The sequence below is a fragment of the Carassius carassius genome, chromosome 19 (assembly GCF_963082965.1).
Source record: "Carassius carassius chromosome 19, fCarCar2.1, whole genome shotgun sequence".
NCBI lineage: Eukaryota > Metazoa > Chordata > Actinopteri > Cypriniformes > Cyprinidae > Carassius > Carassius carassius.
In genome coordinates, this window is record NC_081773.1 from 6385364 (window position 1) to 6409612 (window position 24249).

Sequence of the window (24249 nt, forward strand, 5' to 3'; positions counted from 1 at the left end):
CTTGGGGTTCAAAAGACACTTAATATTCAGTAATATTATTGATTTGACTGCACTGGCACTGTCGAATGGAAGTCATTTCATTTTAATTTTGCAACACTCATTTTCCTGTTTATTTCTGTCAAGCTGTTTTGAAACAATGTATAAAGCACCATAAATGTAACTTGACTTGTTTTGATTAGTCTTTTTCTGCATGTAACCACTTATGCAGCACCTGAAGAGTCAGCTATTAATACTACTGCATTATGAGGTTAAGAGGAACGCTTTACAGCATTAAATAAAGCATCACGGTAAGCGCATCCATCTCTCATCTGAAAATTCATCATAAGTGTTTGACCTGGACCTCCTTCTTGTCTCTATGAGGAACTGCAACTGTTTAAAAGTAGTTTCTCATATTTCTTCAAGGACTTTAAAGACAAAGCATCCTATACACACATGAGACCACTGACATATATCCAAAACAGATCACTATTCACTTGTTTGAGGCTCAGGAAGATGTGTCTAAAAAAAGTGTGCAAGCAAATAAAGCAATTATGAAAACGATCATCTTAACTGCATGGAAAGTTACTGATAAATGTGCACAAACTAAAGCAGGTTTTACAAGTATACTAACTTGATCCGGTTTATTTATAGGACACGTGAATAGACAAGGCAGTGATTAAGAGACATTAAAAAACTTGATCAATTCCTCTCTTGTGAGGCCTGCTGGGTAACAAGGCAGGATATTCAAACATTTTTTTCTTTGTATCATTTATTCACATTGTTTCATTTACAACCTCACTTGTAATGATGTTAAAATGTCATCTGCTGACTCGACTATGACTAAAGGAACACAGTTTGCTCCAGAATCCTCTACCTCATGATAAGATGTCCTTGACAGCGACAGCAAGGACGGCGCTCCCTTCATTTCAGCACTCTGTAATATTATGAGAATAATCTTCACAAAGCTACTTGCTCAGAAAAGGTTTGAATGCACATGAAATATGAACATGCGGTGAAAGGAAAACATTTTGGTCTATGAAAGATGTACTTTGTGTAAATCATCTGAGTCAAATGTGAAACCAGATACATTTTAGAGCCTCTTTGACCATTGGGTGAAATAATTATATAACTCTGGATGGGGCTTTAAGATTTTCTTCAGTTTATTTATATTTTATCTAACTATTATTAGTATAAATAAACTTTTTTGGTGTTGTTGATAGATTGAAGTGATATGAGGTAATCACCTGCAATTTGAATGGTCTTATAAATGCTAGATTAATTTTAATGTGCTGATCTCAGGCCTTTGGAAACAGGCCCTACAGTTTTGAGGACCATGGAAACAGAAGAAGGTCAAACAGCTTCATCTAGTGGCGGCTTCGTGAGATTTTCTTTCACGGTTCATAGTTGAAATCATAACGAAAGTTATTTCTGCTGAATTAATTATGTAGTTTAGGTATAGTCGAGAGTCCTTTGTCAATGAGAATGAATAAAAGAAAGTGAATGTTGATTTTTTTTTTTGTGCTTTTGTGGTTATCATAAAAACGCAGGCCCATAGCATATTGCTTGCTTGGAAAAAACAAACAGAGATAAATGAGTCAAAATGTGTTTTAATAAATTTCAATTTTGAGGATGTTATAAAGGCTATTTATATCAGCTTTGCACCCTTATGTAGCTTATAATATATTAAACTTACAGGCCTATATTCTGTATGCCACACATAGCACATATAATGTATTTAATTTCACTGTTTACGAACTTTGGCTGGTTAAAATTATAATATATATATATATACTGTCTTCACATATGCAATGCAAAGTAAATGTAATTTCTTCACATGGCCACTAGATGGGGGTAAATAGATATAAAAGCCTCTCCGATGACCAGCAGGTTCATCATGAGCTAAATTGTTCATGTTGACTACATATAGTGCGATTTGCCTTTCAGTAACCAATCGCATATTCACTGTAGTTCAGTAAAAGCTGTTTGTGTTCTTTACACAAAACCCTCCAGTCATGTCAGACAAAGGCCGAGACGTCGATTTAACCAGAGCCAAACAAAACACGGGAGTCTGGCTGGTGAAGGTTGGTGGTTTATCAGTCAGCTTTGGTGCTGAACCTTTGAACAAACTCTGGAGAGCTAAACTATGGCGCTAAACTAACTCTGTACAGTTGATGTGAATGATGGAGGGAGTTTCAACGGCGCGTTGTTTGTATTTTGATATCTTTTTTTTTTTCGTTTCAATTATTATTATTTTTTTTTCAAAGTGCTTCAAAAGTACTCAAGTTAATTGGAACTCTACAATGTATCCCATGATCTGTTGTTGTTAAAACCCGCCCCATTACCGAACTTAGTAGCTAGTATAAGATGTAAACTGCAAGATTAAAAGGAAACATGCACATGCATCAGTTAAAATTTTACTTCCATTTAATTTTATGCAATTCAGTCAAAAAAGGAAACATTTAAAAAAATTGAAAGCTAGTTGTAAAAACATTGATTTAAAAAAAAATATATAATAATCTTCTTAGCTAAGACTAGTAAGTAACCAGCTAGCAACAACCCAGAAAACCATAGAAACATTGTAAGAACCACCTTAGCAACTGCACAGCAATGCCATGGCAACCTCACACAATATGTATCATCACATTTATACTCATATTTGCTTCAGAAAATGTAAACATACAGTTGAGTTATTGAAATTCAACTCTGACAAATATGAGAACAAGTACTTTTTTTTTTAGGAAGCCAATAAGTAAATGTATTCTTATTCACTTCTTTTTAGGTCCCCAAATATCTTTCTCAGCAGTGGGCAAAAGCATCTGGGCGAGGAGAAGTAGGCACGCTTAAAATTGGGAAGTATGATCTAATTTGAAAGCTCATTCGAAATTGACATCTAGGCTGTGTATGAAATCTTTCCACTCATGCTTTTTAATCTCTCTTTTAGAGCTCAAGGGAAGACGGCGGTAAGTTTTATTAATGTTTTTAAAGACATACACCATTTGCTCCTCCTCTTTTATCAAGATGTCATTGCTGATTTGCATAATTACTATGATCTGACCCTGGGCTGTGGAGAGGGAACGTGTGATGTACTGTTGCTTATGTTGAGGCTGATTGATGGTTTCCTCAGGTGTCTTTCAGTCTGAACGAGGAGCTGACCGTGGTGCAGTGCTCTGGGGAGAAGGTTTCGTCCGTGCGCTCCCCGAGAGAGCATCCCTTCACCATACAGACGGTGGGCGGCCAGAGCCTCGCTGTCTTCACAGAGACTTCAGGTGAGTGTAACCCTGCTCTCTGACACTGGGAACAGCAACCGGTGTGAGGAACGGTAATAACTGTGCCTGCTTGGCTAATCAACAGAATTAATCATTCCATCTAGTGTTGGTCCCAAAAGCTAAAAACTGCTTTGTTAAAGGGGTCATATGATGCTTTTTTAAAAATCATTATTTTGTGTATTTGGTGTAACAGAATATGTTGACATGCTTTAATGTTTAAAATGTTTTTCAAATACTGTACATTATTGCAGGTCCTCTATGCCCCGTCTCTCTCAAACACTTTGTTTTCTAAGTCCCTCCTTCTGACAAGCGCAGTCTGCTCTGATTGGCCAGCTGACCCAGTGCATTGTGATTGGCCGAACACCGCAAGCACTCGTGGGAAATGTAACGCCCCTTTCCATAATCACGAGTTTCATCTTTCAAAATAGAGGTAAAGACAGTTAATAATGTCTGTGTCATGTGACAGAGTCCTCTTTCTTTCTCTCTCTCACACACACACACGACATGCAAAACTCCGCACTTGAACATTCAACAGTAAATTCTTAAACTAATAACAAAACATACTTACAGTAGCTGATACAGAAGCGCCATATTTGTATTTTTTAAATTCCTTGTATGTGTTAACATACTTTGCAATAAAGCTCATTCTGATTCTGAGACTGTCGTAGCAAAGTCAGAATGACCTCCTCTCCTAGGTTCACGAAAAAATCGTCCATAAAATGCATTGCTGTTCTGGTGTAAGTAATCTTAAAGACTCCTAAATGCATCTACTTTCTGAAGGATAAATAAAGTGCTTTTGCTTTCTCCTATAAACACACAGCATCTCTCTGACATGGCTGCTTCAATACTAACTTCAATACTACTTCAATAATAACTGTGGTTACTGAAACCCCGGCTTCTTTCTTTGCGTGAACATTTAGGCGGCATTACGCAAATATTTCCACTTCGAGCTTGTAACACTCCAAAGAGAAAGGAAAAATTGAAATCGCATCATATGACCCCTTTAATGGATCATTTTAAAATATATGTGTTTTATAAAATACAGATTTCAGGAATTTTGTGGACCTGTTACTGCTGTAATTGGGGTTATTGTATATACTTGTGTTGTACTGTCTTCTTGTTCTCTAGGTATTGATGCCAGCACCAGAATTGGGAAGGTTACATTGTAAATGTTATAGATTACAGATTACAAGTGACCCTATTTATAACGGTTAATTGGTAGTGTAAATATTTCAATTACTTTAATAAAGTAATGTAACTGATTACATTTAATTACATTTTGATTACTTTTTTTTTTTTTGGGGCATTTTTGCTTTTATTTTGATTAATCAGTTGAGTAATGACAGGAAGTAAAATGGGAGAGAGAGGGGGGGCTCAGGACGCCCCTGCAGTGGTGCTGTATGGCCACAAGGCTATCGGCACTGACACTTTTCTAAATGTCTAATGTTAATCATTTTAAAACATTTAAAGCAGGCAGTGTTAACCTTACAGTAGCACTCAAAATTGATCATTTTTTAGACTTTTTAAAATCCCAAATCGAATTAAGATATGATTTAATTTTAAAGTTCAACTTCCACAAAATCAGACTTTAGCTCCGCTTTTTCATTCTGAGTTTAAACACCGATTTAAAGTTTTATAGATTTATAGTTGAATTGCTAAGATACTGTTTTTGACATCAAATCTTTGCATAGGAAACCGGAAAAACTGGCTTCTAACAATGCTTTGGAGCAAACCGTTAATCTTAAAGCATTTACACATACCCAAATAGAAAATAAAATGGTTATCAAATAAGCATGTGTCCTGAACTCCTGAAACATTGTTGCCTAATAGTTTAGAGCAGCTGGTGAAATTTGAGAAAGAAACTGATAGATTACAGTTACAGTTATCTTGTAAATAAATTATGTAACTAGTTACTCCTCAGCACACTGCCATTTATGAAAGAAATGAATACTTTTATTCATCAGGGACACATGTTTAAAAGTGATAATAAAGGCATATATAATATTTTTTTTTAACTTTATATTCAACACTTTCTATTGTTTATAACAAAGAATCCAAGTTTTCAAAAAAATATTAGCAGCAGAAATGTTTTCAACATGATGATAATATAATAAATTTTTCTTGTGCAGCAAATCTGCATATAAGAATGATTTCTGAAGGATCATGTGACACTAAAAACTGGAGTAATGATGCATTACAAGAATTAATTACATTTTAAAACGCATTATAAATTGATTAATATTTTTTGATCAATTTTACAGTTTTGTTTTGTTATTATTTAGCTGGTACTTTATCATGCCGTGCAGCATTTTGTTTATTTGCTGTCATCAAAGGGTTGTTCTCTTCAGCATTGCAAATGAAAGATTTTTAATACAGATTGAAGATTGCAACTGTACAGTGCAGTTTATATTCGCAGCATAATAATTGCAGCCTTACTGAAAATCGCACAAGGCTAAGTGTGGAATTGCAATCATTGTGTTGTGCGCTTTTGTTCACTTATAAAAAAAAATTCCCGTTGTCTGCTTAGCACTCACAAGCCCCAGGTATTGATTAAGTGGTTGCTAAGCAACAGGTTGGCCACAGAAGTTGGCCATGAATAGAGCCTCTACTTGTTTCACTAAAAAGCTTTTTCTGGGGGTGGAAGGGTAACAGTGTCTTTTTCTCAGTAAGTTATGAATTGAAATGGTTCAGGGTATGAAAAGCTCTCTATTGGCTAATCCAAAGCATAAACACTCTTCTTTGGTATTAGTTTTTAGTGTTGAAGAGGACATAGACGGCTGTTTGACGGATGGAGGTCATGCATCATTGTGCAGGCAGGGAGCAGAAAGCCCAAACAAAACCTCTGCAATGAGGGTGTGTGTCCTTAGTGATTGCTTTCAACTGCACATCTGTGTTTTAATGACCTAGTGACCCTAGGTGTTATGCATGTGAATCAGAACCGGACACATGTGTCCTTGGCTTCATGATTGCACATACTCGGGTGTAGGTTATCACATTATCATTTTGAGAGATGAAGGTTTTTGCGTGTTCTTTTGTGAGCGATCAGTGTGTCAGTGAACAGCAGCAGTGTATGGACCAGGTGCCGCCAGGTGTGGAGGAGCTGCTGAGACTTTGATAAGCTGTCAGGGGCGAAAATCTTTTCCTACTTGTTAAGTCCTTCACAACGATAGGTTGAGGAGGCAGCTTGACTTGATTGACATGACCGTTTAAAGCCTGTTGCCAAGTTAAAGTCAGACTTGGGCACTTATGCTCACGTGTGCGCTACTCTTGTGAAAGGCACATTCTTTGCGCACATTTCCATCAGCGACTTGAAATAGAGATGCCACGATTCGGCTCACATTAGAGTCATGTGACTGTGGTAATCAAGGCTGGATGTTGGGGGTTGAGAAGGTTGTTTCTTGAGAAATAAAATTTGCCTTGATTGATCTTTTGGCATATAAGAGGTCTTTGTTCCATTAAAACATCCTGGAATTTTCATAGCTTAAAACACCCCCCCCCCCATGCCTTCGGTCAGTCTGACGTAATCACAGATGGTCCGTCGTTTTAGAGGGGAGGAGCATTCTCAGATTTGTATTAATGATTACTAAGGCAAACTATTTTTTTAATTTGTGTGTATTGACTTGCACGGATGAATTGTTCAATACAAAAAAGCAATGTGTGCTAACAAATATAGTCGATTTTGATTTCATGTGTACTTTAATGGCTGATGCTTGATCACGCTAAAGTGTTGCATTGTGTCAAAAGCAAATAGGAACTACAATCACTGCCACTATCTTGTCTACACCGGATACAGTATAAAGATGCGCATTCTTTTTCTGACAGAGTCTTAAAACTTGAGTCTGTCGTCAGCAGAGGAAAAGAACATTCGCTTTGACGTGTTCGGTTTAAACAGCTTGTTCCCATCTCTGTACAGTAATCAGAAGGTTCTCAGCATAACGAGCAAGTGGATAGTTTATTGTTAATGGCACCCCGGATCATGTCGGGGATTAATCGGAGCATTTTGTTTTGTAAACGAGGCACAGTGTCATGGAGAGTTCATAAAGAAACATTTGTTGAAAGATGAAGAGGAACCGATCATGTTGTCAAAAAGCATTTAATAGCAAGGGGGCATTGATGCTGTTTCTATGCAATGACGTTAGCCAATCATAACAGTGGTGGATTACTGATAATCCTTAAAGTACCCGCCCCTTAAAAAAGGTCATTTTAGAGAGAGGGTTAGAATGAGGGTTGAATAATGATCATTTTACCACATTTATTTGTCATTTTGTTTAAAAAAAAAAAACTTTATTAACATTATAAAGAACATTAAAATAATAATATGTGCAGAAAAACAGCCAGAATGTTTGGTTTGGTTTAATAAATGCTTGCTGAATATCAGAAGTTAGCATGAAAATATATGCAGGCTTTGTTTCTTGCATTTTTCTTCTTCCAACTCTTTATGAAACTTTGATTTGTTGCATTCGTTCTCTTCTTTTACAGATGTCCTTGACTGTTGCCCATTTTACGTGGTTCTAACATGGCGGTGTGCCTCTGTTCATACTTGCACTTTGAAAAGTACATTAGCAGGAATTTTATTCTTCGGTCTCACTCCGGTTTTCTCTCCATGCGGCTGAGAAATTAGTCTCTTAAGGGCATACGAGTCCTTGAAGTCACATGTTTGCCTGACCATTAATTTTGATCAAATTGAGAGGGAGCCATTAGTCATGCCTCCTTGGGAGCTTCTTTTTTTTGTTATGTAGGAGTCTGATTTTCCTGGCAACATTTGGATGTGAGACTAATCCATGAATATTTCAGCTGTTAATGGATTTCTTCCATGTGAAATAAATGCTCCTGCTTCCCAGCACCCTCCCGCAGGTCTCCAGTCTCCTGCTGGCAGCGGTTTAGAAACACATCAGCCGGTGACAACGGCTAATAAGCCCTGACGTGTCTCATCAAATATGAATGACTGATATCTGCAATTAAAAAGAGCCCTGTTTTGATGTCCACACGACACGTTTCATTTTTTCCCCATGTCAGAAATGTGCTTTAGACTCATTTTAGTGGGAGATTGCATGAGAGTGCATGACAGATTTGATGGAAACAGATGGATATTAGTGTGCGGAGATGTCGGCTAATCCAAAGTGAGTGTAACCATAAGTCTGCCTTTGCCTTTCTTTGAAACGGCTGACTTAGACTGTAACTGTCGAGCAGAGCTGTTTTTTTTTTTACTCTCTGCGCTCTGAATGTTTTGTTGTAAAATTCACATCTATTTTGAACTTGATATTTTCCCACAGTAGCTTGACAAGAAGTTGAAGGGTGAAGTTGACTAGATTTTGTTACTGAGCTAAGTGAGCATGTCTAGTTTTCGTGTGATGCATCAGATGTTTATGAATCAGTGGACACATGCTAGAATATCTGTGGTAGATGTATGTATGCCACATGCTCTAAAAATGATCAAACCCATACGAATTTGGATCAATGCTGGAGGAAATTTAATTTTAGGTCACATTTTGCTGCATAATATTGCAAACTTACAATTTAGGACAGAGTATCTCTCTTACAAGCCGACTCCACAGCAAATAAGAAAAAATAAAAGTAGCTATATTTATACAACCCACCGTACATTCCACAGATGATCCACAGTCTCATTTATGAACATTTCAACATTGTTCTGAATAAATTATGTGGCTTTATTGTGCAAAACATTCACAGACTCCAAATTACTACCTGTTGTTTACTACATGTTCACATTACCAGAAATCACAAAACTAACATCACAAATGTAATGATCACTGCACTTAGGGTTTAGATTCCACAGTACTCTGCAAATCAGATTCATTATCATCACCATCTACACTAAAAAACTGTTGCTCTTCAAACAGAAGACGATTACAAACACGAACCAAACATAACCCCACAGCACAGTACACATCATCTCTCTCTCTCTCTCTCTCTCGTTTCTCAAGGCTGTCTGTCGGAGTGCGTCACGTAGAAGCGGTTAGCGTGGAGTATTCCAGAACAGGTTTTCAGTTGAGGACGCTGGTGTTTGTTGATGCAGGGTGGTTTTACAGCAGGTCATGTGGTGACAGTTCTGCTCGGGTCACTTGACAAAATGCAGAGCCTCGCACTGAACCACTGATCCACGGCTGCTGTCTAGGCTGGTGAGCAGGCGATAGCCTCCTTTGAGAGCGAGCATCACCGCCTCCAGCTTCAAACACTCGAGTGTACACAAAAACGTGCTGTCCTGCTTCAGCACAAGCCGAGAGCCCTGCTCCGACTTGATGAAATGCCGGAACTGGATGATGTTGGACGACACCTCGAACTCTTCCGGAAAGCCGTCCAAGCGGCTCTTGGAGATCTGCACCAGGCGGTTCTTCACCTTCTCGATGAAGGTGCTGTCGCTGCAGTAGACCCTCAGACCCTGCGAGCGCTCGTGGCTGTCTGTCACCTCCAGGAAGGCGGGCTCGTGCTGTGTGGCCTGCTGCTGCTCCCAGTCCTGCAGGGCTTGGGCCAGCTCGCTCAGCCGGTAGAAGTCAGCCTCGCGTCGGAGCAGCTCGGCTTCCTTGAAGTCATCGGGCAGCACCAGCTCGCCCATGCGCAAGAAGTTCAAAATGTGCCGGAAGATGGGCCCATCGCGGTCGATGAAGGTGTTGCCCATGGAGTCCACATGCACCACGGGCTTCTTCCCGGTCACCATCTCTTCTAGCAGAGAGCCGGGATGCTTGGCCAGGGTATGGCGCTGTGCAGCATACAGGTAGCCCCCCACGTTGATGGTGATGGTGCCGGAGGAAGGTTTCTTGAAGCTCTTGCTGGGCTGCAGCAAGTCCGGATTGATCTGTCTCAGTTCACTCTCCATCCTTCTGAGATTCCATTCCATGCCGTGCCTCACACCCAGCCTGGCGGAGCGTGTGGGGAGCGCGCTCGTGAGCGGGCGGGCGGACAAATAGGAGCGCAGCTGAGCGGTGCTGGCATGAAGCGCGGGAGCAGTGTGCGCTGCCAACAGTGTCTGAGCCTTTCACAGCCACGCAAACGCACACATATATGCATGCACGCAGGCACTCGCAGTGGGAGGAGGGGTTTTAAGGGTGGGCTCTACTGCATCAGTGGTGTGGGCTTGGAGGGAGCGAGCATTTTGCTTGCTGCCCTTCGATCTAGAAACTGCATATAATCACCTTTCCACTTCAGCGCCTCTCTGGCTCGGCAATTAGCGTCGCTGCCCTCTGATGAAAGGACTCCTCAGTTGGGTGGCGGCACGTGAACTCACCAAGAGGTCCGAATCACAGGGATCCCACATAATGAACTCCCTCCAATGAGAGCCAGATGTTAATGCTTTGGCGTCTATCATGTTAAGTTGTTGCTTTGGAAAGCTGTCTGTGTGATGTGCCGACAACTGACGGCTTTATCGCCAAACAAGAGCTGTATCGAGTTGTGTAGGTGTAGTTATGTAAATTATTTGCTAGTATTCATATCAAAAGGGATGAATGCATTAAAGCCTTCTCCTTTTCTTTGAGAGGCTTTGAGGTACTCGCCGTGACCCAGATATCGGGGGAGCCTTTGATAATTAAGCCTACGTCTTCACTTGAAGTCATGGGGACTGAGCCCATAATTGGCACCAAGCCGTCTTTAAGGGTGTTGTACATGCAACCAAGACATGCGGTGATGTTTCATAATATAAAGCACCCAGGGACGAGAACTCTGAATCGATATTCTTAATATAATCCTTGTTAAACTTGGGCTGTCGGTATTCAAGAGCCTGAGTTGTTGTCTTTCACAAAGAAGACATGCCCTTAAACAGCAGCAGAATTGTGGTGACATTTTTCTCAGTGATGTCACTAACAGATGACAGCCTGTCTGTCATTCTCGAAAGACAGCACCTCTGTGGGAGCCCCAGGACAGAGGAGATGGACCCTTCTGAGACAATTTTGTTGCATGTACATTGTTAGCAGCTGAGACGGGTGGAGGCTAATCCACTGTCTGTGTACTGGGGATGATTTGGCTTTACATATTCAACAGATGGATTAAATTGGATGTTTTCACATATACTTCTCACTTTTACACAGAAGAAATTTTTTAAAATATCACATCATTTACATTTTGGAAGCAAATTTATCAAATTTCCTTGCTTCTGTTATACATACCATGCTGGTATTTTGATTTATTAAATCACTTGAGTTTTGAACAATGGCACAGTCTGTGGGTTGTTACTAGATCTATGGATTAGTTAATGTCACACAAGCCTTTTTTGTGTGTAAAAACAGTACAAGATTATATTCAATTATTTAAAGCAAGACAACAGATGAAAAAAAAAAAATGACATAAAAAATTTATGGAAATAACCATTACTCACAAGTTGATTGATTGTATTAAGAATTGCAAAAAATTTTGTATTACAGTTTTGCTGAAATTTTGTTTATCTAATTAAATATTTGATAATTGGATTATATTTGAAGGACAGAAATCTGAATGTTGGGTAAAGACAGATTAAAAAAATGCTTAATTTTGTTGACATATTAGTCAAAGGTGTTTATTTATTTTATTTTTCGGTGTCTCTCTTTATCGCTCCACAAAATACTGTCAACAGCCAGAAAACAATTTCACCACACTTTTAGAAATAAAATGTTGCATACAATCAGGCATGTTTTATATATATATATATATATATATATATATATATATATATGAAAAAACTGATTATAAACCTGATTATACAGTAGATAGGGATAAAACTGTAAAGTTTGGTGCTACTGAAGTGGAGCATTTAAAGAAACGATTTGTATTCTATTTGTAATCTACAGATGCAAATAGATAGATAGAAAGTGTAATAAAATACACATTAAAATGTGTATTTTGGATGTTTTCTCTCCACTAGTCTGAGAAGATATGCTTTCAATAATCAGCAGAATAATCCAAAGTCTCACAATTGTAAAAACTTTTTGGCCCGGTTTCACAGACAGGGCTTAGACTAAGCCAGGATTAGACCATAGATCAATTAGGACATTTAAGTAATTTTTATAAACATGCTTAGAAAAAAACCATTACCGATGTGCATCTTAAAACTAAAAAGGCACTGATATATTTTTAAGATCAGTCAGTGCAAGTTTATTTCAGTGGAAACAGCTCAGACTTACATTTTAGTCTAGGATTAGTCTTAAGCCCTGTCTGTGAAACCAGGGGTTTGTTTTTTTGCCTATATTGTCTTGGATTTGTGATTTCAAACGGTACATCTGTGCAACACTGTGCCACTTTCCTGATGACTTTTTTTAAACTGTGCCGCCCATGCACATAGCCATCTGATTACAGATGCAGTGACAGTTTATTATGGTCATATATGACTGATTATAGTTCTTATAGGCGATTGCTCGGTCATGGTTTAATCATCGTGTGATTACTGGGTTTATTCATATGCATTTGAATTGCAAACAGGGTTTAACTATGCCAGAGAAAATAGTGGGTGGCTGACCTGCTTTTTCTCATCTATCTTTTGTTTTAATTAGTGCACTTGTTTGTTCAATTTGAAGAGGCCCAAATTGATTTTAGTCCATCAGTGGCAGATGCTCAAGCAGGCAAATGTAGAACAGAGCACATGGATGGGAGATATTAGTTTAACTGTGCAGAATAATATAAGGCTTGACAAATGCAGAAACAATGAACCGAGACAAAGTGGAGCAAATGCTGTGCTTTGTGGCCAGATTCATAATCAGTTATGCATATTCATAAAACTAAAAGGGCCAAAAAAACTATTTGGACAATTAGGTTATGCATTACAAAACAGAATATCAAACCGGGTGGCAATTATTTTAAAGGATGATAGCTCAAACACACTTTTTCATTAAAATACCACATGGTATATGGAATGTTTTTGAATATTTTTAGCTTCAGTTTGAAAACAATATATATAATACTGTTAAAACTGAAGCTAAAATATTGCGTGAAACGGTAGCAATGTTCAAATGGTAGCATGTTCAAAACATGATATGATAAACTACCCTGAGGTTACTTTGTCATAAAGTATGTCCACTAAAAGCCAATAGCGAACTGTATTTTTTTGCACCCTTGAAGGAAAACATAGGACAGAGATGTGACTTGATTCACCGAAAGAAAGTGAGCAAATGAATCTCTTCAGGAATGGATGAATGACTAATTTCATCATTTATAATCTAGTCCTCCCGAGTTGTTGTTTGATATGTTGTTACCTTGGAATTGAACCAATGTGAAAATTCATTTCTCATTTATACAATCTCTGTTTGTTTTCTTAGCAGCTGAATTTTCTTAAGTATGAATTTAGCTTTTATGTAGTTGTCATGGAAACATTCTGATTCAGAATAAAGCGGCAGGTACCTATGGCTGTTCAAATGGCCACATATGAGAGAGTAATGCCCTGCACCCATAAGAGCACTTGCTTCAAATCATCTAACCCTCACAGAAAGAATGTGCACTTCTGAATGATATTAGCCCTGAAAATCACCTCAAGACCAGCTGAGAAGCTTTTATAACTAATGCAATGTATTCATGCATTTTTAATTGCGACTAAGTGTCTAAATGCACTTGGGGCTGCTGAACATGCTATTGTTTGTGAAACTGGCAGTACATTTTCTATATTTGCGTAGTGTTTGCAGACACTAAATTACCAAGTGCACAGTATTTCAAAACAAATGTGGAAATAAAGCCGGCAGAGTTAGAGCGGAGCGAAATTGTGCCACAGACGTGATTTAAAAAGCCTCTGAGGCATATGATTAAGAGTCTTATTATTATTTTACTGTTATATCTTGTCCCAGAAATATCTCCGTCTACTCCCTCAGAGTCCTTTTTAAAAAGATTAGGCTACAACTGTTATTGTGCTCTGGCAAATCTTCTCCGTGTTCACAAATTTCAGTGCTGAAAGGAACGAGAGGTTGATACTCTGCCAGCTAATGAAAAATCTTAATTGAAAAGCATAAATTAAATGCAGCGGTCTCATAAAATTCAGTGTGCAATACTAGACACTTTTGGAGATGATCAAAATCAGCAGGCGCCGAGGTGAGTGAGCGCTGAGTTTAAGAGACCTTGAGGCGCTGAAACGGTTTGTTTCTCTGCCGATGAAGAGACCGTGGGGATTGAAGCTCTGCCTGCAGGTGGGTGTGTGTGTGTGTGTGAGTGAGTGGAGGTAGAGAGGCTGTGTCCTGCTGAGGGCCGGGGATGTTATTGCTCTCGTCTCTGAGGAAGTCAAACTGGTGGGATCTTGTGAGGAGGTGGAAGGCCGACCCCCGTAACCTCGCTATCATCTCAGCATCGGATCTGCTGCCCACCATCGGTTTGAGCAACTCGTGCCACCCCCAAACACAGTCCTACTCCATTCAGAGCCAGCATTAATGCATCTCCGGCTGATTTAAAATATGAATCCTGTGTGGAAATACTTATGTAACGTTACCGGCCTCGTAAGATTCGCGAGTCACGTGACTCTCGGGGAGGGACTGTGCAGAGGAGATGCGAACCTTGAGGTCTCGGTTTGCCCTGACCCCTCTTCATAGCCTCCGGGTAATTGCGAGGAAAATGGATGCTTTGTTGAAGTTTTGAAACACAAGTGGGCGTTTTTATGGAGTTACTCCAACAAGTGCTCTACCACTCATCTGGCAATAATTGCCAATAACTGTACGCATTAGTGATGCTGTGATGCATTTTGTGAGTGAAATATTTCTGCCCTTTTAAAAGGTCTCTGAGACAATAACCACAAGGTATTACAGGCACCGCGGTACAATTAATACAATCAATAGAAGCAAGCTAAACCATTAGGCCGACTTCACGGCGCGCCATCGAACGAGAGCAGTGCAGCACAATGGCGTTCTGCAGGAGCGAGGCTCATTGGGGTTTGATTAAAATCATCACTCGTGGCTGGTTGACCATACAAAAGTCAAACACTTCAGAATAGTGCCATAAATACCACCTGGTTGAATCACAGTATTTCAATTGTCACCTTGTAAGAGGGGTTTCGTGCCAACGCTTTATTAGAGTGCTTGCTGTTGGAGTATGTTAACGTTTTAGTACAATGCGAAGCCATTAGTTGCTTGCAAAACTCAGATATTTTTAATTAGCTTTGCTTCTACTTTGTGTGAGTGTGTAATGCATGACACATGGTGTTTGAACATGGCTGTGCAATGTTAAATGAATAGTTCACCTAAAATGTAAATTTGCTGAAAATGTACTCCAAGATGTAGATGAGTTTGTTTATTCTTCAGAACAGGTTTCATCACTTGCTCGCCAATGGATGCTCTTTAGTGAATGGGTGCCGTCAGAGTGAGAGTCCAAACAACTGATAAAAACATCACAATCATCCTCAAGTAAAACACATTACTCCAGAATATCAATTAATGTCACGTGAAGCCAAAAGCTGTGTATTTTAATGAGCAAATCCATCATTAAGACGTTTTAATTTTAAGTGGGTTCTGTTTGTACATAATCCATAATAATGCTTTTTCCATCGAAAGGGTCCCTCCTCCGGTTTCCTCTCGCATCAAAATCCACAGTTATATTTGTTTGAAACTATTTTGAACTGTTTTTGTTGGTAACAATTGCTTGATCTGTGCATATTTCGATCCTGATTCAGACGAGATGATGTTTTTATTGGAGAAAGCAATATTATGGATAGAGGACTCGTATTTTAGCCGGAAGCAACTGTTTAAAATTAAAAATCTGATTATGTATTTATTACAAACTGACAGCTTTTTGCTTCTTAAGATGTATTTTGATGGACTGGAGTTGTGTGGATTATTTTGATGTTTTTATCAGCTGTTTGGCCTCTTCTTCTGATGGCACCCATTCACTGCAGAGCATCCATTGGTGAGCAAGTGATATAATGCTTAATTTCTCCAAATCTGTTCTGATGAAGAAACAAATCCATCTACATCTTGGATTGCCTGAAGGGGAGTACATTTAAGGTTCAATTTTTCATTTAAGGTTAAACTATTGCTTTAAAAAGGGAATAATTCACCAAGGAATGAATGACAATAACTCACCTGGTGTGTAAATAATGACCACTCAATTTTTGGGTGAACTGTCCCATCTCAGAAATGCATAAAGTAGAATGTCTTTTGTTTTTAAGACAAGCTGGCTCTTGAAGGCATGGTTGTGCAGCGAGCCGAGTGTAGACCTGCAGTCACTGAGAGCTACATGAAACTAAAGAAGTAAGTCAAAGCTTGATCACAATACTCCAATCAAAGGCATTAGATCTGACCTTCAAGAGATCGGTTTTATTCACAGGCTCCAGATCGAAGAATCAACCAAACCTCTTCGTTTATCCCAGAAGCTTGAGAAGGCTGTCACAACAAATTACAAACCTGTGTCCAACCACAGCCATAATGTACGTGTGTGTGTGTGTGTGTGTGTGTGTGTGAGAGAGAGAGAGGGATATAATAATGTGAGCAAAGGAATGAATGCTCTGGTTTGCTTATGCTTTTGTTCAGGTGGAGCATGAGAAGAGAAAGAAAGAGGAAGGCAAACGTGCAAGAGCTGACAAGCAGAAGGTTCTGGAAATGCTCTTCTCTGCCTTTGAGAAGCACCAGTACTATAACATCAGAGACCTGGTGGACATCACGAAGCAACCGGTGGTAAGTTGTCCAGCTCAAGGCAGTTGAACGTGAAAACACTGTGCCATTATATTTATAGAGCTTGTGCATCCCCTCATGAAAAAAGTACACTTTTAAAAAGAGTACTCAGGTAACACTTAAGTATAAAGATCAGGTAACACTATTAACTGGTTGCTTATTAGCATGCACATTATTGATATGTTGGCTGTTTATTAGTGCTTATAAAGCACATATTTCTCATGACCATATTCTAGATCCCTAATCCTAAACTTAAAGGGGTCATATGATGCTGCTAAAAAGAATATTATTTTGTGTATTTGGTGTAATGTTTATGCAGTTTAAGGTTAAAAAACACATTATTTTCCACACACTGTTCATTATTGTTTTTTCTCTCTATGCTCCGCCTTCTGAAACACATCGATTTTTACAAAGCTCTTTGTTCTGGAAAGCGAGATGTGCTCTGATTGGCCAGCTATCCAGTGCGTTGTGATTGGCCGAATGCCTCAGACGCGTGAGATGGTAATGTTACTGCAATGAAAAAGTGCTGCACACATCTGAATATTTGGGTTGAACTGTTCTGGAATAGTGTTGTAAATGCAACTTAACCACTGATTTCTAGTTGTGTCCTCTTTTGGATAGGGTTGGGTACCGAAACCCTGTACCAATATGGCACCGGTACCCGAATCAGAGCACAGATTTCGGTGCCTCTTAAATGCCTGAGCGATCGGTTGGAATATTTGTCCTGGTTCTCCGTAGTGTACACACGAAGCTCGGGCGTCGCTAGGCTTTTTCAGCGGGGCTTCATAAACTGTACTCAAATTTGCGATCGCCTCAGAGTCAGTCCCTTTAAATTTCATATGAAACCGGCGTCAGACCAGTCTCCTCTGCGTCTTTCAGCATGCTCTTCAATCCACAGACCGCGGCAGAGCAGCGCGAGCAGACTCAAACAGAAACAGAGAACACAGTGTGTGTGTTTATTGATATATTGTTAGAATATCTGTATCTGTGCAGTTCTTTGTCATAAATACAGTTTGCAAAAGGTCACGAGGGAGCAGTCGGTTTCTCATCTACTGTAAAGTTTTCTCTCCGTTCACTGCTCATCACACCGCAGTTGTTTCCTCCAGTGACAATCGAGCCCTTAACACATATGTAAGCATACTTTAATAATACTTTTTATTATACCTAATCTAATTATACGCACTTTATACGTACACTACTGTGCAAACGTCTTAGGGGGCTTTCACACTGGCAGTTTAGTACGGGACGGCGCACGGTGCGCATGAAAAATCGCTAATGTGAACGCTGTCATCGGACCCTGGTGCGCACTGGGGTACCGAACCCAAGACTACCTGGAGAAGGTGGTCTGAGCTCGGTTGCTCCCGAACTGTGGCGCGGTTCGCGTGAATGTTCAAGCAACACTGACTCAGGTGCGCACTTGTTCAGGAAGTAAACACTGTCGATATCATTGTTTCCTACACGCAAGAGAGCCGAGGTTGATTGAGTGAGTGACAGAGATACAGTAGAAACATTATGTGTGGTTTTGTATTAAATAATGACCCAGATCATGAAATACATTTATTAGCCTTAGAGTAAGGGAAGCTTGGGAAATGAGAGCATCCAAGGAGCGTGTGAAAGCTATGGATTTATTTTAAATATTTTTAATGTTATCCTTTTTTAGGCTTTTTAATTTTTATTTATTTATTTTTATAGAAGTATCAGTTCAGGCACCGTTTAGGCACCGGTACCGTTTTAAAAGTATCGAAATGGCACCGGTATCGGATAAAACCCAATCGATACCCAACCCTACTTTTGGAAGGCCAAAGAAAGTAGTTTCGCTTCCACAGCGAAACACACAGCGTCTCCACAACATGACAGCAGTGGCAACAACAATACTACAGCGAGAATCAAAATTACTCCTTCTGTCTTTGCATGAACATTTGGGTGGCATTATGCAAATCTACTCACATAGTGATGTAGACAAATGGGGGCGTGTTTAAACGAGGCGTTTTAGGAGGGCGTGGACGAGTCTAAGTTTTATAAAGAATATTTCTTTGGATTTGAGTCTTTAGTCTTTCCAACTTCTCTATTCATGAACAGCTTGTTACACTCCAAAGAGAAAGGAAAAATTTAAATTGCATCATATGACCTCTTTAACAGCTACCTCACTGTTAATAAGCATAAAATTAGGAGTTTGAAGTCATAGTTAATGGTTTGTTAATGGCGAGAACTTCAAATAAAGTGTGAACGTTATTTGTAAATAAATGAATGTGTAATATAGTTTAAATTAGCTATAGCCAAAAAAACACTGGTTCAAAATGATAAATTTTCCTTTTATGCCAAAAATCATTAGGATATTAAGCAAAGATCATGTTCCATGAAGATATTTAGTAAATTTCCTACCGTAAATATATTAAAACTTATTTTTTGATTAGTAATATGCATTAAGAATTAATTTGGACCACCAAGGCGATTTTCTAATAGTTGTATCTTGGCCAAATATTATCCGATCCTAACAAACCATATATTAATGGAAAGCTTATTTATTAATCTTTTAGATGATGTATAAATCTCAATTTCAAAAAATTGTCACTACTGGTTTTGTTGTCCAGGGTCACACTAGTCTATTGCCATGCAATTATGTTAAACTAAAATATATTTTAATGTAATTTATTTTGAAACATTGTCATGTATATAAATATATATTTAATTACACATTTGAATGATGAGGTTGCAACTGGGAACAAAAAAACCTTTTTAGCAAGGGTTCATCAAAACTGATGTTTGCTCTGTTAATGGCAATTTTGATTAAATCTTTTTTTTTTTTTTATAGAAGTTATACATGAGAGAGATTAAACTGTGTTACAAGAAATCACAAATATTCTGCATGTTATTGGTGTTGATTGTATTATCATGGTTAAGTGAGCTCTTGATGATCCTATGAATAATTGCCACTTGATTGCTGCCTCGGTCTCCCTGAAGGATTGGAGAAATATAAATGTGATTGAAGTTGCATGAGTCATAACTGAAAAGAAGATAAAAAGAACGGAGAATGATAATTGTTACTTCCCACGGTGGTCTTGCCATTTAGTGGATAGATTACACTAAGTGAGGCTAAATAAAGTATTTAGCACTTTTCAGAAAGTTGTTATCTGCTCTTCCTCTAGATTTACCTGAAGGAGATTCTTCGGGAGATCGGGGTGTATAATTCCCGAGGGCCTCATAAGAGCACCTGGGAGCTGAAGCCAGAGTATCGCCACTATGAGGAAGGACAGGAGGATGAGGAGGAAAAAATGGAGTAATTCGGTTTACATAAGCCTGGCTTGGTTTTGCTTTCATATAACTGTTGTTTGTTTTTGTGCCAGATTTGTTTTGGACCTTGTTCACTCCCAGGTGGAACGAATGTCAGTATAAAAGAAATCAACTTTTTTCTTCTTGGGTTACATAACGAAGCATTTTTCTAAAAGCATTATGAAATGAATACTGTAATTTGCATATGACTCTTACAGTCTTCCGATTTAAGAGCTCTTGTGTTTATGGCTACAGCAGCACATTAATAACATTAATGAAAACGCAGTCAGCCTTTGGACTTTCCATTAGTTTAATAGTTTCATAACTCCCGTCAGTAACAGTTAGTGCATATAAACACATGCAAGAGTAAATTGCTCAAGATCACATGTGGGTCACACTAAATCAAAACTAAATTTGCATTGCAAGATGAGGCATATTTTTAGGACCAACAAGGATTTCTGGATTGTTCACTACAGTGTTTACTCTTCATCCAAGTTTGTTTTTCAGTTTAAATTATCATGAAGGCAACGCAATAAATACCTGCATAATGTACAAACATTTTTATTTGTAGAAATACTGGTGGTGGATGAGGAGATAGTCCTGACAATGTAAAGCACTTTGAGTAACTAGAGAAGTTATGAAGATGTGATGAATTATTGTTATAATCATTATTATTTACTTAATTTGTTAAAAACAAAATATGATTTTTGTTCTGGATGGGTGCCGGTCACCATATCTGCAGAGATGTTTCCTCTGCTGTTATAAATATGTATTTTTCACCACCCCAATACAATAGTTACAAATAATAAAATTATTAAATGCATTCATAACGGGTCAAAAGCACATAGAAAACAGGAATAAATTAAATTGTATTTATTCCTGTGATGCAAAGCTGAATTTTCAGCATCATTACTCCAGTCTTCAGTGTCACATGATCCTTCAGAAATCATGTTAATATGCTGATCTGCTGAAGAAATATTTCTTATTATCAGTGTTTAAAAACCGGTTAATTTGCATTTTTGAAATGCAAAATGAAGCTGATTTCCCCCCCCCATGAATTTGCTGAATATAAAGTTCAGAAAAACCATTTACTTGAAATGGAAAATAATAACAAAAGTGTTTTTACTGTCACTTTTGATGTAAAGTCTTAGCATAAAAAAGTATTTTTATTTTTAAAAAAAGTTACCCCGAACTTAACTGTAGCATATAAATTAAGTTATAAAAATAATGAGCTATAGTTATTAAAATAAAAGCAAAGTAATTTAATTTTTCATTAAGTATTGAACAAGAAAAAACTCAAATGCAGTATTCTTTGTTTGGATGCATTGTTTAATATGAAAGATAATAGATAAGATATAGATATTACAGTGAAAAGCATAAGACAATAACATTAGCTAATGTCATGTATACTAAAATGGTACATTTAGATTTGTGTTCATCTGGGCTTTCTCTCCAAGCCCTATCCGATGTGTGAAAGCCATGTGTGGTAGGTACTGTAGGTGTGAAATTCTTATTCTATCACCACCTTCATACATTTATTTTTTCCCCAGCCTTTTCGGCCCTCCACTGTTATTTTTCATCCACTCGGGTTGATCCAGCATGCCATCTGGATTTATAGTTTTGCCTGTGGAAACAATGGCAAGAGAAAAAAAGGAGTCAAAAATAGAGCCCTAAGGCCTTTAAGCACACAATCCAGCACAGACGATATGTGCTCAGGTAATACATGCTATTATGTAGTTTCACTGGTCGTGACCTCAGTGATTTGAAGTCATCATTGCACATCTTTACTGTGTTAACGTCTTGACATTCACTTCAGTCTATGTTGCTAAACTATTTGCACTTAAGGTGCATTTAAGACAGTTTGAAGTGTTGTACCTTACAATTCTTCAGTCTTATTTTCTTTGTATGCCATTTAAAGTTTCCTTTCATATAGGCTTTATGCTGCAAACCTAAGAGGGAAAAAAAACAGCATTAAGCTTGTTTACTATCATATAAGCCACAGAGGCATATTATCAGTTATAATGCATATTAATGAGGCAGTAGGGCTCTTGACATAGTGAGCACTCACTTGTATGCTAATGTAGCTGATGGACAGGTAACGGCTGCCTCCTGCATGTTAAATGTATTTTGATTTATTGGTCACCGTCCCTCTGCTCTCAGCTGACGCACGGACCCCAGTGAGAGCAAGCGGCCCGTATCCTGTGTCCTGCAGACCGTACACGTCTAGTGAGAAAGAGGGGAGTGTCTATTAGTCATTAGTCAATCAATCCGTCATTCCCAATATATATCTTTTATAAAAAATAAAAGTATGCAAGCATGTTTCTACCACTAAAATATATAAGTTATTCCAACTTTCTTACGATTCGGACGCTCACAATTCGGAATTCTCTCAGAATTGTGGAATATAAACTTGCAATTGCGAGTCATAAAGTTGAATCCTGAAAAAGTTGAAAAAAAAAAAGACTGATTTGTTCTCAGAAATAACTTCATAAATAAACTGAATAAATTCAGTTCATAACTCACAATTCTGGCTTAACTCACAAATGTGTGTTATAAAATCAGAACTGCAAGATATAAACTCACAATTCTAAGAAAGAAAAAAAAAGTCTGAATTGTAATTTTGTCTCACAATTCCGATCTTGACTCGCAATTGCGAGTTTATATCTCATAATTCTGAGAGAAGTCCGAATTTAGAGGAAAAAAAAAATCTGAATTGCAAGATTGAGGGAAAAATAACTTTTTTTTTGATAATTCATTGGCTGTAACAGGCTTTTTCATATAAGGGTCAGTGAAGTCACACTTTTTGAAAGGATCAATTATGTTATTTGATGATGCATTAAACAAGATTCATAGATTTAAACCGGTCAAGTTGTTTTCAGATGACAAAACTACAACTAAACTGCAATTTCCATGAATGCAAGTCAAGTTCATTAGACTTATTTTATAAATGGTTATAATTTGAATTATACAGACATAAAATGTAATTAAAAGTGTAAAGTGATCAAAAGTGACTTGAGACAATTTTCATAAAAGATTTATATTTTAAATAAACGGTTTTCTTTAAATTTCTATTCAAATAATGGGGTTTAATGCATTACATCTCCCTCATTACATTTTTTTCTTTACTTGGCACCACAATACGATCTAGAATAGCTCTCCCTTGGCCCAGGTAAACACTTTGATGATAAAATGCATGCGGACCAATCTATGTAGCACGTATTTATTGAACTCCAGCTTATGTTGAAATGCATCAGTGGGATACAAATAGCCTAATATTTGTCCGAGTTCCGATACTATATTATACAATAAACATATTATCAAGTTGTGTATCATTCTCCACAATCTTCAAGACACGATGGAGCGCCAAATCTGCCAACAGGCTGCAGAACAGCATTTAAGACTCTTGTTAAAGGACACATTACCTGATATGCATTCTTGGTAGGTTAACACCGTCTCTGATATGAGTGTCGACTGCCTTCGCTTCTTCAAGGGCTGGATTTTAAAAGAGACAGGAAATGCGTCACTCGCTTCTCTCCGCCCATCGACTGGACCTGTGCGCCCTCTACAGGACACTGATGACGCTTTGTACTAAAGACATGACAAAATAACAACAAAATCAAACTATTAATAGTAAATTAAAGTTGCTGTGAGCGAATTCAGCTGCCTACTTAATGTGGTTCACGAACTGAATACGCGGCTTGCCAAAAATTTTGCACGTTACAATAAAGCTATACAAGTTGACCGAATCTGATTTAAAGGCTTTAGGAGGAATTGCAGTCAGATGTGTTAGAAAAGGAGTCGATACTGTACCCAAGTCAGATGAATGCAACATGAAAACTTTAAGATGAGGATGACTGGAACACTAAACCAAATTTGTACAATAATTTTGTCAAGCCCAGTATTCATTCATTCATTTAGCATTTTCCTCACTTGAATAAAACAAGTGCTTTCAACAATTAACGCATCCAAAATAAAAGTTTTTGTTTACATAATATATGTGTGTATACTGTGTACATACTGATTTATTATGTATATATAAATACAAATACAAAAACATATATTTATATATAATGTAAAGTATAAGAATATAAATGTATAAACATGCAATATTTTTTCAAAATATATAGCTATTGTATGTGTATACACAGTAAACATAATTATATATATATATATATATA

The 24249-nt window shown here is 38.0% G+C and overlaps 2 protein-coding genes and 1 long non-coding RNA gene across 3 annotated transcripts; 1 reads left to right on the forward strand and 2 right to left on the reverse strand.

The window, feature by feature from the left end:
* The first annotated feature begins 1847 nt into the window (after window positions 1-1847).
* gtf2f2b (general transcription factor IIF, polypeptide 2b) lies at window positions 1848-20426 on the forward strand. Its single transcript, XM_059499643.1, has 8 exons — window positions 1848-2060; window positions 2759-2832; window positions 2921-2939; window positions 3104-3245; window positions 16300-16381; window positions 16458-16557; window positions 16661-16804; window positions 19948-20426. The coding sequence occupies exons 1-8, from the start codon at window positions 1992-1994 to the stop codon at window positions 20080-20082; spliced, it is 765 nt and encodes a 254-aa protein (XP_059355626.1). The 5' UTR covers window positions 1848-1991; the 3' UTR covers window positions 20083-20426.
* On the reverse strand, window positions 8700-10271 carry LOC132094944 (BTB/POZ domain-containing protein KCTD4-like). The gene has a single exon (XM_059499642.1). The coding sequence runs from the start codon at window positions 10099-10101 to the stop codon at window positions 9325-9327; it is 777 nt and encodes a 258-aa protein (XP_059355625.1). The 5' UTR covers window positions 10102-10271; the 3' UTR covers window positions 8700-9324.
* Window positions 20427-21379: 953 nt separating the features above from the next.
* On the reverse strand, window positions 21380-23533 carry LOC132094663 (uncharacterized). The gene is made up of 3 exons (XR_009422371.1): window positions 23494-23533; window positions 22140-22294; window positions 21380-22020 (listed from the first exon to the last, which is right to left on the reverse strand). It is a non-coding gene; the product is annotated as an uncharacterized LOC132094663 (long non-coding RNA).
* Between the last annotated feature and the right edge of the window lie 716 nt (window positions 23534-24249).